The sequence below is a fragment of the Antedon mediterranea genome, chromosome 3 (assembly GCF_964355755.1).
Source record: "Antedon mediterranea chromosome 3, ecAntMedi1.1, whole genome shotgun sequence".
NCBI classification, from domain to species: domain Eukaryota; kingdom Metazoa; phylum Echinodermata; class Crinoidea; order Comatulida; family Antedonidae; genus Antedon; species Antedon mediterranea.
Window position 1 is genome coordinate 30,960,693 of NC_092672.1, and position 16,552 is coordinate 30,977,244.

Here is a 16,552-nt window from a genome sequence, read left to right on the forward strand (position 1 = left end):
ATAAATGACAACCTTTACCTTTAAAATGCTTCTTTCGTTAAAGCTCGGGTTTCTGACTAGGACGCAACGTAAGCGTAACGTAAAGTGTGGTTCCCACTAGAACGCAACGCAGCGACGTATTGACACAAAGTGCTGTACCGACGACGCAATAGTGCTGCAAACATCGCAGGTTTTATTTCACGCAGGAGGCGGGAGCAAAGACAATTATTAGAAAGGCATTTCCTTAAGCTTGGTTTCGACTCGGACGCAACGCAAGGACATAAACGCAACGCAATCGTGTTGACAAATGACAAGCGAGAGTTCGAATAAGCTATCGCTTGTGATTGGTCAACTAACTTACGTTTCGTTACGTCCTTGCGTTGCGTCTCTAGTGGGAACCAAGCATTATGTTTTGTAGGTTGCGTTACGTTGCGTCGCTAGTGGGAACTAAGTCTAATGGGAACCACGCTTTACAACGAGCTATCAATCGACACACGCATTCTTCTTTCCTACATCTTACAAACCATGCTAGTTTGTCTTTTACAAACCATACTTTGTCTTTACAAAAGTTTGCCTTTTGATAATAAAAGGCGAAATATGATCGAACATGAAATTTGTTGTTATCAAGTTGAAAAATAACGAATGTTGTTGAAAATGAGATTTTTATTATTCGGCACAAAATGGTTAACTTTTACAAAATCCAATTCCATAGTTTTTGATCTAGACTTGCCCCAAATCTGTAGTTAATATCTTTCTTTATGTTGGGCGTTTCAATTTTTGTCTGAATACTACGAAAATACGAATATTATACCAATGAAACGCTATGTGTGAAAATATTTATCTTTTTACTAATTTTCGGTCTAGAGCCTAGACTAAGTTTAAACATACCGATCATTAGAATACATAGAGATAAGGGGTCAGAATACGATTTATTATTAAACGTTGTTAATGGTGAAGCTTGGTTCCCACTGGCGACGTAACGTAACGCAACCTACGCAACGTAAGAAAATGTCCTTCCAATCATTGTGTTTGCCCCCGCCTGCGTGAAATCAAACCTGCGATGTTTGCAGCACTATTGCGTCGTCGGTTCCAACTTGTGAGTATGCAATACAGCACGTTGCGTCGATACTTTGATGTTCGATGCGTTGCGTTCTAGTGGTAAACAAATTAATGCTAATACAAAAATCGATATTCACTGAAAAAAGTGACGATGAGGGCGTATCATAGGAACTTGAATTTAGAGTGCATTACTTTCATTTTATCAGTTGGAAAATGCATGCCTTGCTAAGGTAAGTGTTGGTATTTTGTTTATGATATCTACGTATGTAAAGCGTGGTTCCCACTAGCGACGCAATGCAACGCAACGCGGGCAACGTATTGACGAAAAGTGCTATATTGCAAGTGGGAACCGACGACGCAACACTGCTGAAAACATCGCGGTTTTAATTTTACGAGGGCAAGCACGATTACTGAAAGGACATTTTCTTACGTTGTGAAGGTGCGTTTGTTACGTTGCCTCGCTAGTGGGAACCAAGCTGATGTAATGATAAACAGCAACACATTGAAAGAAATGATGTTTTTAATCGTGTTCAAACGCGCGTTTTTTCAAACATCTGTTTTAAAATCGTCAATGAGATTCAAGTTCTGCGAAAGTTATACCGCCTAATCAGTCAAATGCCCTCCTCCACAAACTCAGAATAACAATATTGTTACTTCCTCCAAAATTAAAAAAAACGTAAGGTTACAAAAGAAATAGCTAAAAGTTCTAGGTTTTTACTTGTTTACTTGTTATCCCTCATAGTCGTATGAATAGAGAGAAATTGAGGCGAAGCATAATATTGCTTATAAGCCCCTCGCGATTATCATGTCATATTGTACAAACGGTGTGAACTTTAATGGATGGTTTACCCAAGCCTCATTTAGTCTATTTTTAAACAAATTTAAAGAACTAGCTGAAACAACAAAGTCAGGAAGACCAGTTTTTGCTTCCATACATAATAAGATGAGAACTTAAACATTAAACTGAAGACTTCAATTATTAAACCATTTTTGTAGTTGCAGAAAAACAATGTACTGTTAACTTAAAGATGTATCGTATTGTCCCCCTGAAAAACATTTAAATTTCAATATGCCATTTTAATGTCACATAATAGTTATCCACTTTGATCCAAATATGGATCGAAACAAAAATGTATTTACCTGAAAAAACGGTAACCTAAAGCATAAAACCAGCTGTCAGTCAATAGGCTTTTGTTTAATTTAACCATTGATTTCGTCATTTTAAGTGAAAACAGTATTATTTTTTCCGTTATTTTTTTTTGTTCTATGGAGTAATTAACATTATTAAAACTACAAAATAACCTATTCAAAGTCTGATTTAGTTAATCTTCATTTTTCATGTTTCTTTTTTGTTTTGTTTTTGGCGGCGGTACAATATATCTTTAACGATGAAGAAAAATTGTGAGATTGCTCCAAATGGCGGGAATGCGGAATTAAAAAAAGTATGATGAAACGAGCAAACGGGATACATACTCTTCTGTGATTGATTACAAATAGTACGGTAACCTTCCTGGTAACGATATAGAATCTAGCCAATTATATTTTAACACAATCATTACAAACCTTTTTTAGGCCTACCATCAACAAGAAATGTTATCGAGAACAAGTTTAGTTTATCTGGAAAATACGTGGAATGTGTTACTCTCGGTCACTGTGATATCGTTATTTTTTGCATTTACTAAAGGTAAGATATTTTGTATGCAAATAAATAAATGAAATATACACTACCTTCAATATACCGAAATTTCTACTACATAAATCTGCGTGTCATAAATAGGTCATAAATATTGTTTTTACGGGTAGACCGGGTGATTTGGAAAAAATACAAAACCCTTATTGTGGGAAAACTTATAGTAACTTTAGTATTCCTAGGGTCCATCTGGGAGGCGCTGTCCTGTGGCTGCAGTGGGTCCGTAGTAGAAATTCCACATTCTCTCATACCCTCTAGCGGTGTTTGATTGCCATTATTAATACTAGCTTCTACTGATATATTTATTTAAATATCTATTGTTTTCATATTCCTTCAGATTCCTTTATTATTTATCCAATCTTTTGAGACTTATTCAATTTCAGCGTTTCCAATAATATTCTTTCCGCACCAATGAAATTCAAATATTTCGTTTTGCTTTCACTTTTCACACAGGCAATTTAAAAGAAATAATATGCGAGGGTCAAACACACCAGATAACATGCACAAATGGAGGGAACATTCAAGTAATATCAGCGCATTATGGTCGCTATGAGCCTGGTAGTGTGTACTGTCCCCATTCATCGTCACCGGCTCATAGTTGTGGATACGATACATCAGAATACGCGTCTAATTTGTGTAATGATATGAACTCATGTTCAGTGAGGTCCTTCAGTATGTATGGCGATCCTTGTCCAGGCATTTACAAATATATGGAGGTGGATTACACATGTGGTTCAGGTAATTAAATTACAATCAATTACAATCAATGAATTGATGTAAATCATAATTGATAAGCGAAACATTCAAGAGTGTAAAGTGTGGGTTTGTGCTGGTGGTTCTGTCCGATTTTTGAGCATCCAATTTCTCCAAAACAATTCCGTAATATTATAGTATCACATATGTGTCACAAGTATCTGATCGTAGCCTATTATGCGGTATACCTTCGCCATTACCGACCTAACACTGCAAGGTGCAGGCACCACATGTGATGCAAATGAGATGATTTATTGCCAAATTTGCATACATACTGAGCAAATATTGTGCTTTCGTATATGGAGACACAACACTAAGGATTGGGTATGAATGCAGTTATCCCACCCTACTTCTCCCTCCTTTTTTTGAAAAAAAAAGGGTGGGGAGAGTAATTTTTAAAATAAAGGAATCATTTACTTTATTTCATCGAACGCTTCCCATTCACCCCAGCCCAAACCCACGCAACATAAAAGCACCAATCCCCTCTCTACACCCCACCCACACCTTCCCGTCCCATCCATATGGCAGTACGATCGATCAAATAAAAACCAATCAGTCATTTTTTAGGTTATATCATTTCAAAAAAAGAGTAAACAATTGTATTGATTTGTACACCGCCGACGTCTGTTAAATGTATATCTATCTGCAAACACATTAGTTTAACAGAACACTTATAAAATGATTTTAAACGGCGCCATTTAGGCCTAAGTGTGTTAATTATTGTACTACACTTAGCATATATAGTTAACCATTGATACATTTTGAGTAAATGGTCCGTAATGTGCGGTCATATCAAGGCAATCTAACAACAGGATGCTGAGCTCCGGAGATCAAAGGGTTTATAAGTGGCTGCGACATGATCAGTTCCATTTCCCAGACACCGCGCGCCGCGAGGAATATATAGGCCCACATAGTACAGTACATTAGGGACCCTCACAAAAATACAATTTGACAAGAAATTAACATACAACAATTAAAAATTAAATTAAATAAATAGAATTTATAAAAATTCATAATATATATAGATAACTAAAAGCAAAGGGGACATCAATTAAACAATTAAACAAAATAAAAAGCCATGTCAGAGAGAGATATGAGAAAGGAAGCAATTAAACAAGGAGAAGAGATGGTTCTTGAGCAATTTGAAGTAAGATTAGTATTTGTCGCATAAGATCAACGAAAAGAAAGTTCTTTTCTTGGCAAGGAGTGTTCAGTGTCCTGTTGTTAAGTCGCCTTGGTCATATTAAGTGTCCATATTTTGGGGTTCTGTCCTCGAAAAATAAGGAGGACCACATAATCTCTGCCAGTGCTGGCAACGTGTCAGGGCTATTTCAAATAGCAAAACCAGGCCGCTATTTAACCTCACAAAAACACTAATTCAGATATGTATTAGTTTTCCTTACGCATACGGTAATTGATGATAGAATTTATGTGCGGAAATTAAAATATTATACTTTATCGATTTTTATTTTATTACGGTGAGATGCATTTAATTATACCATGTCAGTCATCTAATCAAATCGTTTAATTAAACCAAAAACGGTCAAGAATTGACAATACTTGTGGTAAGAATTTGTGAATACCAAAGTACAAAGTACACTATAAACCTCGAATCAAAAAAAAAATACTCTTTAACATTTGTTTATTGATTTCTAGTCTAAATCCATAACGCCATAATTGTTCAAAAATAAAGTTTGATGATCTTTGTACAATGGCCGACATGTATGATGGCCAAAGATATTTCCGGTAAAAGAAACCTGGGAAGAGTGTAATTTCTCTCTTCCTAAAGTAACTAAAGTACATTGCTAAATTAATATAATTTGATAAATTGCCAGTACGTGTTATATGTTGTCAGCGCTTAATAGAGGCCTTGGCCTAGGATTTGTTGATTCGTTTTTTTATTCACTGGTAATATTAACACGAGGCGTATTTAAAGCAATGCCACTTATCTATATTGATTTATATTAAAAAATAATTTTGTTTGCATTATTGTTGATTAACTTTAGAATTAGGAATATCCGGTGGACTACAATGAACACGATTCAGGTTAAATTGATAACACGACCTATGACACTGTGTATAAACAAGCGCATCTTTCAACGATTTAAAATATTCAAACCATTCCACGAATACAAAACATTAATTATTCACCTACTGTTGAAAGAAAATGGAAATTCATTCCATTTGGCCTAATATAAAGAACATACATTAATGCGTTGACAGAAGCGCAAGAAAAACATTCAAATGTATAAATGTTGATACTTTACATAAGGTTAGGTAGTCTTTTTTAACTTTAAGCTCCTGTATAACATTTTTTACCCATTTAATGTTGACTGAAGTGTGGAACATTTTAAAATATTAGACAATAATTTTAATCCGGACAATAACAAATATGGCGCTCAGAATTTGACCGCAGAGTAGAGCCGTTAGACGGCCCACACAGGTTCAAAGATAATTAATGCGCATGCGCATTTTAGGGTTAGTGGCAATAAGGTTTACTAACATTAATGTGTTACTGATCTAATCATCTTTTTCAGATGAACCACCGAAGCAACCACTGAGGCAGTCATATGCAAAGTTAGTTGATGGAGCGTGTTTGACTGTAAACGCTATTGGTGACTTATCGTTAGCTCATAAAATCACAAGGAACAGCTTACAGTGTTTTCAATTTTGCAAATCAGTTGAGCAGTGTAACGCGTTTCAGATTCGTCATAAAAGTTGCTACGCTCTCAGTGATGACGGAAATGCGTTTCAATATTATTACAATGAACCCGATTGCGCACTTTATCATGTCTATAATAATACTCTATTCACAGATAATTAATGGAAAACTGTCTCATGATATGCGTGTGACACGCGAGGATCATTTAATATTTATGAGGATAGTAAACGTAAATTTCAAATATTTAAAAAAGAAATATTAAGCCGTTTTCACCAGGTGAAGAATTTGTTCGTACGAATCAAATATTCTTCAATAATCTGATGCGATTTTTTGAAACGCAAAAATAGAAACAATGAATATGAATGTGAATAGTCCTAAACATATCAAAACTTTCCATTCACAAGGTCATCGAACTATCTAATTTTATAGCTAGCTTGATGGCGAGATTAATTACCTAGGATCGAAATTAATGTAAAATTAATGTAATTGGAACGCATTAATTAAGTTCAGTATGGAGACATATGACTGTTATGACCATTCAATCTTTTACGGAATTCTATTAAATGCACACCAGTTATAAACGTAATATGATATTATTAACTCATAAATAAACTATTAAGAAATAATTTATTATGTAATAAAATGTAATAAAGCCAAAGTGGTACAATGGGTCTATTGTAATAACATGACAATGGTTGTATTAAACACTAAGTGCTCACACAAAAACAACGTTGTGTGCACTGAGGCTTGAAAAGTACGCGATGGATTGAATTGATAGGAGTATATTTCTTCTTTGAGCGCCACTATTGCAGAAAGAAACTATGCTAACGTACTATATAATACACAGATGAGGGAAATTCCAAAAAAAGCTAACGATATATTGTAGTATGTTAGTATTCTAGTTACAGGCAATCTAACAACAGGACACTGAGTCTGTCTTACCAAGATAGGACCTTGTAACAGTCCTTTTGTTTGTTCTTAGAATTAATGTTAGTATTCTTGTTACAGGCAATCTAACAACAGGACACTGAGTCTGTCTTACCAAGATAGGACCTTGTAACAGTCCTTTGTTTGTTCTTAGAATTAATGTTAGTATTCTTGTTACAGGCAATCTAACAACAGGACACTGAGCCTGTCTTACCAAGATAGGACCTTGTAACAGTCCTTTGTTTGTTCTTAGAATTAATGTTAGTATTCTTGTTACAGGCAATCTAACAACAGGACACTGAGCCTGTCTTACCAAGATAGGACCTTGTAACAGTCCTTTGTTTGTTCTTAGAATTAATGTTAGTATTCTTGTTACAGGCAATCTAACAACAGGACACTGAGCCTGTCTTACCAAGATAGGACATCGTTACAGTCCTTTGTTCTTAGGATTGGCTGCGACAAATTCTGTACATTATTCTCCCGTTTCTAGTAACCAAACATTTGATGAAACCAATTGGTCAATCAAAAATCAGTCAAACGTTCAGTGGGTGTGGAATTGATCATGTCGCAACCAAACATAAAATCTTTGATATAACGGAGCTCAGCATCTTTAAGTACAATCTTTAAATCATCACATTGTTTAATGTATGCTGATGATCTTAAAATGTATAAAACAATTAGTTCCAGAGTGGATTCAAGTCTGCTTCAAGAGAACCTTCACCGATTGTGTGAATTGTCACAAAAGTGGGGATTGGAACTCAACCCCGGAAAGTGTAAAATGTTAAGTATTATACCATTACTGATAATTTCATTGATAGATCTTGGTGTTTATGTTGACTCTAAACTTAATTTTTCTGTTCATATTAATGAAACCGTTAAAAGGGCTAACCGTTTGTTGGGACTCATGTGGAGAAATTGTAAGGATCTTCACCCCCAAACAAAAATTTCTCTTTATCAGATGTTTATTTGACCTTCTCTTGATTTCGGTTCTGTTATTTATAATTCAATTAGTGTGGTTCATGTCAATCGTATTGAAAGGTTCCATCATCGTTTCATGCGGTTTGTCTCATATAAGCAAACTGAGCAAATTAATTTGGTTAAATGTTTATCACCTAAATTACGTCGAGCTTACCTTGATCTTAAGTTTCTATATAATTCCATTCATAGTAATTTTGATTGTAATTTTATTTCTTGTTTTTTTTTTCCATGTTCCTTCCCGTAGATTAAGATCCAAACTCACATTTCATGTTCCCTTTAGGAGGGTGAATTTCTGCCAAAATGGATTGTTTTGTAGACTTAGTAAATTATATAATTCTCTTTTAGTTATAGATGATGGCCTTGATATTTTTTCTGATTCATTGAATCAGTTTAAGAACAAAGTGTTAAGTATTTTATAATTTTCTAATGCTACCTTATTATCTTGTTTTATTCATGTATTTGTATCCGTTTTGTGTTTACCCTCCTGTTATTGGCGAATTTATTTTGCTGTTGGTTGGGTTTGGAAATAAAAATGAAAAAATAAGTTCAAATACAGGTTCATACGCTTGGTTTAAAAGTAAGGGGTTAATGAAAAAGTAACAGTAGGCCTACACAGGAATTAATAAATCCAAAGGCAATACTGAAAAATGACAATACTGTGGATATCAGTGGCTGGATCTTAATGGAGATACAAAATAAAGTAAGCACTGAAAAAATCACAATGCTTTGGGTATCAGTGGCTGGATCTCAATGACAGATACAAATAAAATAAGCCAAACTAAATCAAAACGATAAAGTAAATCAGTCAGAAAAAAATGTGCAGCATGTTTACTATCCAAATCCTCGTTTCTCTCTAAAGACCCATTTACACTAGGAAGATAACGATCGATGATAAATAGACAAATATGCATTTTTCATACATAAAACAAAAGAAATATAAACACTTTCTTCCTAGAATTATAGAATAATCATCTATGCTTCCTTAATTATATTTCCACACGTCCAATCAAATGACGTCATGATTAGTAAGAGAAATAATATCGTGAAAATACGACTTTATTGTTTTTATTTATCATGACGTCATTTGATTAGAATGTTCAAAATATTATTTTTATCAAAGACAGCATAAATGATTATCCTATAATTCTAGACCAAAAACATTTCTAATTTCTTTTGTTTTATGTTTAAAAAAATGCATGTTTATATATTTATCGTCGATCTAATCGTCCAACTTGTAAATGAGCCTTAAGAAAGATTCGCATTGGATATGAAAGGAGCAACACAATGGATGATATTTCAATTCATGTTAAAGTTTAATTAATGATTGGAATATGTATGTCTAATTTAAATGTAGGCATCTGCACAGATGCAAAATACAAACTGTAAGTGGTCTCTGTCTCGATTGCTATTCATCGGAAGGGACCACTTAAATAGTATTCTATATAAAAGATCATAAGTTAAGATATAACATACTTTTTTTTTAATTTAGAGAATAGCATTTTCAATCACTGTAACATCGTTTGTTTGGCGAGTTCTACACGTCTAAACAAATTTTAGCATAATTGCAATTGAAAATCATTAAACAATGATTAAATATACCCAAACAAAATCAAATCAATTGTAAAAGTTATTTTTTAAAGGAAATACTAATTTTGTTTGGAGATATTTCGCAATGCTTTTCTGTTAATACAATTATTATTCTTACAAAGTATTTAATTTATATATGTAGAATTGGTAAAACTGTGCCAAGTATCAAGGCTTTAAATATTTGTTTAAGAAATTATTTAACGATTTTAAGGTATATTGCAAGGCAAAATGGAGAATCAAATGATTTTGAGAAACAATGGTTAGACTTTATTAATTTATTGTAATGTTAATCTTTTTTACTGCTTGTTTTAGACACGTCTTTTTGTTTTTTCTTTCTTTTTTTTTCCTTATGTGTTTCTATGTATGAAATATGTCCAGTTTGGTTAATTATTGTAGTATCGTAACACTTATCACAAATACATAATTAAACTGTTGTCTACCGTTCTTCTGTTATTTTGTATTTTCTTATGTACTAATAATATCCAGCAAGAATTGCTATATAAAAATCTGTTTACACTATACGCTCTTAATCAAATCTTGATCAATAACTGTAACATTTATCTCAAATACAAATGTAGTGGCGGGCATTTATACTGATGTTTACTCTTCCTTGTATTGTTTTTGTACTAATATTCAGCCAGAATTTCCATATAAGGGAATATGTTTACATTGCCGGCACGTTTAATCAAATCTTGATCAATAACTGTAACATTTATCTCAAATACAAATTAGTGGCGGGCGTACCTTTTGTATTATTATTCTTGTATTTGTGTTTTGTATTTTCTTTGCACTATTATCCAACTATAATTTCCATTTAAGAGATTAAATCTGTTTACATTACAGTACACATTTAATCAAATCTTGATTAATAAAGACATCAGTTCTCGTACGATAAAGCTAACAGATTATTTTGTTTGCTTTTCAGCAAATATCGATTTTTTTTAGCAGCATAGCTCTTCAATATTACAGAACGATTTATAAAGAAATTAATTGAATAGCCGTAATAAAAAGAGTATTCAGGGAATAATTTATTTACTATTTTAACTTTAAATTCCTGTCAACTCCCTCACACTCTGGTTTTAGCTCTCTTGGAGAATTTTGTGCGTGCGTATTATAAAGATCTATTGTCCCCTGGAAAAAATAATTTTTACAATTTTGTTATTAAATATGCTATTTTAATGTCACATAATAGTTATTCACTTTGACCAAAAATCAATGGTTTGTTTTTTTATTGAATTTAACCGTTTATTTTGTCTTTTTATAAGTGAAACACTATTTTTGGCCTATTTAAGTCTTTTATTATTATCATTTTTTATGTTTTTACGTGTTTAACTTTAAATTATTTAAATCTTCACCGAAATAAGTGAGTAAGTAGCCTAAGTATTAAGAATAATACTCACCATAATAACAATAAAATCAAACTAATTTCTCCATTAAGCTCTACACTATCAAACTTTATGTGACAAAAATGTGTGATATGCCCAACTATGGTAGTGATATGCCCAACTATGGTAGTGATATGCCCAACTATGGTAGTGATATGCCCAACTATGGTAGTGATATGCCCAACTATGGTAGTGATATGCCCAACTATGGTAGTGATATGCCCAACTATGGTAGTGATATGCCCAACTATGGTAGTGATATGCCCAAATATGGTAGTGATATGCCCAAGACAAAAATGTATGATGTACCCAACTATGGTAGTGATATGCCCAAATATGGTAGTGATATGCCCAAGACAAAAATGTATGATGTACCCAACTATGGTAGTGATATGCCCAAATATGGTAGTGATATGCTCAAGACAAAAATGTATGATGTACCCAACTATGGTAGTGATATGCCCAACTATGGTAGTGATATGCCCAACTATGGTAGTGATATGCCCAAATATGGTAGTGATATGCTCAAGACAAAAATGTATGATGTACCCAACTATGGTAGTGATATGCCCAAATATGGTAGTGATATGCTCAAGACAAAAATGTATGATGTACCCAACTATGGTAGTGATATGCCCAAATATGGTAGTGATATGCCCAAGACAAAAATGTATGATGTACCCAACTATGGTAGTGATATGCCCAAATATGGTAGTGATATGCCCAAGACAAAAATGTATGATGTACCCAACTATGGTAGTGATATGCCCAAATATGGTAGTGATATGCCCAAGACAAAAATGTATGATGTACCCAACTATGGTAGTGATATGCCCAAATATGGTAGTGATATGCCCAAGACAAAAATGTGTGATGTACCCAACTATGGTAGTGATATGCCCAAATAATAATGGTAGTGATATTACGGTTGGCTGTCACATAAAGTTTGATAGTGTAGACAGAGTTTAATGTCTATATCTATGTCTGCTCAGTGGGGACGGTTGGTTTTGGATTGATTTGATGTTTCTTACAGTTTATTAACTACTTCGAAGTGATATATTGTTTGAAGGTTTGCAAGGTGAAATCAAATGACCATCCTCACTCAGGAGTGAGGACGATCAAAGCATATTGATCGAAACGTCGAGAAATTCAACAGTTCACAACTAACATACGTGGTTTACCGCAAACTTATATCAACATACTTCGAAGTGTTTTTGTATTGTTTATTTTTTGGTCTAGTGGAAGTAATTATGTTGTTTGTGGACTTTTTAACTCTTTTATTGATTGTGATCTGACCTTTTTCTTTCATCATGTTATACATTTTAACTTTTTATTATATGCCTACTAACTTAAACATTTTAGAATTCTGAGGAGTTTTATATTTTATATTAGATGTTGTAATTTGTACTTATATCGTAAGATGTTGTAACCATCTCCTTCTTTTGCTAAAGATGCATTGTCCCCCTGAAAAAATAATTATTAAAAACTTTTTTGTTGAATATGCCATTTCAATGTCCACTTTGACCAAAACTTGGGTCAGAAAAAAATAAATGTATTTACTCAAAAAACTGTAATTTAAATTAAAAAATAGTCAAATTGGCTGCCAGCCAATGGGTTTTGGTTGAATTTAACCATTTATTTTGTCATTTTATAAGTGAAAACATTTTTTTCCATTTTTTTCTACGGAAGTGATTAACTTTATTAAAACTACAAAATAATCTATTCAAAGTCTGGTTTTATTAATCTTTTCATGTTTTGGGGGGACAATACATCCTTAATTGCCTCATGAGGGATGAATAAAGATATGTACTAATAATACTGATGCATTAACATGTCTGAGAGATAGTAGGCCTATCGTACTTTATTGTAGATGTGCAAGTATACAGTAAATACAAATATGAATGAATATTTTTCCAATAAAATTATATTGAAATTATGTTCCAAAGAAATGATTTACTTTACTACTCTACTTTCTTACTTATTTTAAATGCATTATTTTATCAATATATTAATCGATCAGTCAATATTTCATCATCATTATTATAGCGGCGGTATCCATAATGCAACGCTTAGAGGCGTTTGACAAAGTTAGACAAAGGAAATGCTTCTGTGTAAAAGTGAGTTTTCAAAGGTTTTTTTTAAGATATTGACGTTTTCTGAAGTCTATACGTCTACTGATGAAGTATTCTACAAAATGGGAATCAAAACGTACTTTCAACTTTTAACTTTATTTTCCGAATTGCATAAAGTGATGTTATAAAAGAATACACATTTAATTTAGTGGAGAGAAAAAAAGAGCAAGGTTTGATAGTATGGCCACCCTTATGAAAAAATAACTATAACAATAAAAACACGACAATGACAGGACAATAAATAATACAATAAGACAAGATTACACACACAAAGCAAAATATTGGCTAATATAAAAGAAAAAACACTATACAGAAATGTATCATGGAACCAGGATTGAATATTTTATACTTCTCCCAAATTGTTAATGTTAGACAGATGTTAGGCCTACTACTACAGACACAATCTAGCAACACCCAATATCCCACTCCTTCTACGTCACTGTCGATGAAAACACTCATTTGATTGGTACATGCGGTTAATCGGCAAATTATCTGCAAAGTGTCAGGTCAAACGAACGCGTTTCCTTTTTAGTTGTCTTACTAATATAGTGACGTAATTAACTAAAGCATTGCTATTGGTTAAAGTTGCTGAGCCAATCAAAGTACACTACCGAGTTTCTTTTTGATAACTAAGAAAAGTTTCATCTATTCATAACTGTACAAAATTCCATGAAGGTACATGCAAAATATTACTAGGTAAGTATTGAGTATATTTCATTCTATAGATTTAGTTATTTTGTTTATATTTTAATCCGACCATTATGGTTTTTGTAAAAATATTATGAAGTTACGTCAAGAAAGAGGGAACCACTTAATAGGCCTATGACAGTCATGTGGAATTGTCTGGATTAGAATTGTCCTAATATTAGGATAAATATAGCATGAAGTAATTTTAGCTTATATCCATATTTATTTTAAACAATCTCAAACAAAATAATAACTTCGATAATTGTTTTAAAATAAATAAATCTATTTCTTATTAGAGATTTTAAGATTCCACTCGCAATTAGGACACATATGCCTACCATTATTTATGCGGTATATCGTAAACAATAAGTTAGTTTAAGTTTCTAAAGACTTTAATGTTATCATTTTGTTTTTATTTACTACAGAAGATGGTGAAAATGTTGGCACAGAAAACATTAGCAATTTGTTTCATAATAGTCTTCAATGTAAGTGTGACGTCAGCAACATGCAAAGCAAGTTGCTCTGTTGTAAATCAAAAAGAAAGAGTTGTAAAATGTTCAGGACGGCAGATTACGTGCATCCCTACAGTGCACCCACAAACGCGAGAACTTGTTCTTGAGAACAACTTAATAACGAAAATCACGAGGAATTCGTTCAGCCATTTACCGAATCTTGAAAAACTCGTTCTTAATAATAATCACATTTCGTCTATAGAACCGGGAGCGTTTAATGATCTCCAACGATTGGAGGGACTATATCTACGGCAGAACAAATTGAAGACGATTGAAGTTGGGGCATTGGCTGGTATGCCGAAACTTAAGATTCTGGATCTTGCGCATAATGATATCGACGAAATTGAGGTCGGTGCTCTAAAACCAATGAAGTCGTTAGTACATCTTTATCTCAGTGCAAATAGGCTGAGATCAATATCGGATAATATTCTCTCTGGTTTAGAAAACGTACAACTTATTTCATTTCTATCTAACAATATATCTTCGATAACAGACAATGCGTTTCTTGGACTTCTCCGCTTGCAGACAATATACTTTGGCAATAATAAACTAAACACGATTCCTAACATTTTAGAGAATGTGCGATCGTTGGTTTCAATCGGTCTTGAAAACAATCCGTTAACATGTGACTGCCAGCTGGAATATCTACGCGGTTGGTTACGTGCACGTATGACGGCACGACGTATATTGACAACGTCACCAGTTAGATGTGCTTCCCCAGCTTTGCTCAAAGGCGAAGATCTTCGAACGATAACGTTCAGGTTAAAGTGTGTAAAACCAAACATCACCACGACTGATACAAATATTTTAGCGAAAGTACAAAACAATGTAGTGATTAAATGTGAGGCAACAGGTTCTCCTGTTCCTTCAATTTCGTGGGTGCTTCCGTCAAGAGTTAGCGATACGCAGGTTAAAAGTCTACCAGATGGTCGTCTGCTATTGAATGCTGCGCAGATGACACACACTGGAGAGTACGTTTGCGTAGCAAAGAGTATCGCCGGTGAAGTTAAAAAATACTTCAAACTTGATGTTCTATGCGATTGTAATTCTTGTCCGAACAGTGTTCATCCTTTACCAGGAATCGTAAACACAAATCCAGAGATCATAATAGGCCAAGATGGCGACCGCAATATTGATCCATGCGCCACAGACTACTCGATGGTGCACGTTTCATTGGCGGGTGTCTTCATCACTATAGCCATCACGTTCGTTCTAACGTTTTTACTGACTGCAGTTTTTCTAACATGTTGGTTTAGAAAACACAGTCGACCTGTACGTAAGCATACGAACTTGAACAATACTGCGAGTTGCTCGTCTGCCTGTTCGTCTGCGGGCTCGTCATCGACTAGGACTTCCTCTGAACGGCGCCTTCTTCCATTACCGCAAGAGAAAAACGATGGGATGGGTTTTCCATGTATTGCTCGATATTACACACCGCCAGATCGTGCAAGGACGGCTGACCCACGTTCGAGATATAGGCATAGAAAGTTAGTAGCCTCTATAAGTGACAATACGTATAGCAGTATGTATTCCTCTATGTGTATAGGCCAAGATGAATATGCATATGTTCACAATCGGGTTAATGATGATTATGATTATCGGGATCTGGGACATATTTATGCAGGACCGAATGAAGTTGTGAGAACTAATACACACGGACAATGGAACACACTTCCAATGTATATGAATAGAGAGGGAGAGAATGGCCATCCCGGGGTTGTTGGTGTCAGCTCTGTCAGGGGTAGAGGTACTGGAGGTCTTATTTGTGGTAGTGAAATGGACGACTACGCATGCTTAGAAATGATGAACCAGGAATTGCAAAGTAAACGTCACAATCAACTGAATAAACTTTAGTATACTATATATAATTATGGTAAAAAAGAAGTCCGATGGCCTGGCAAATATCCAGGGAGCTCAAACGTACGAAATGGAGACGCCGAATATGCTGTTTTTAAAACTATGTATCTGAGAATTACTTGCGAATTTGTTCGCTAGTATTCTTAATGTAAAGTACAAATTACGTCATTGTAGGGAAACATCTGACCAATTACTCAACACCATGACGCAAAACTACTCCACATTAATTACAAATAATTATAATCCTGTTGAAAACTTTAAACTTTCTATATATTTGTAAAATATTTATCAAACCGACTCTTTACACAATATTTAATAATTAATTTATTATAATTAGGAGATAA

The 16,552-nt window shown here is 33.9% G+C and overlaps 2 protein-coding genes across 2 annotated transcripts; both read left to right on the top strand.

The window, feature by feature from the left end:
- Positions 1-1,254: 1,254 nt before the first annotated feature.
- On the top strand, positions 1,255-6,793 carry LOC140043840 (uncharacterized). Its single transcript, XM_072088316.1, has 4 exons — positions 1,255-1,268; positions 2,611-2,722; positions 3,182-3,466; positions 6,019-6,793. Exons 2-4 carry the CDS (start codon positions 2,629-2,631, stop codon positions 6,303-6,305), a joined length of 666 nt encoding a protein of 221 aa, XP_071944417.1. The 5' UTR covers positions 1,255-1,268; positions 2,611-2,628; the 3' UTR covers positions 6,306-6,793.
- A 7,031-nt stretch (positions 6,794-13,824) lies between these two features.
- Positions 13,825-16,552, top strand: LOC140043842 (uncharacterized). Its single transcript, XM_072088317.1, has 2 exons — positions 13,825-13,848; positions 14,265-16,552. Exon 2 carries the CDS (start codon positions 14,268-14,270, stop codon positions 16,203-16,205), a length of 1,938 nt encoding a protein of 645 aa, XP_071944418.1. The 5' UTR covers positions 13,825-13,848; positions 14,265-14,267; the 3' UTR covers positions 16,206-16,552.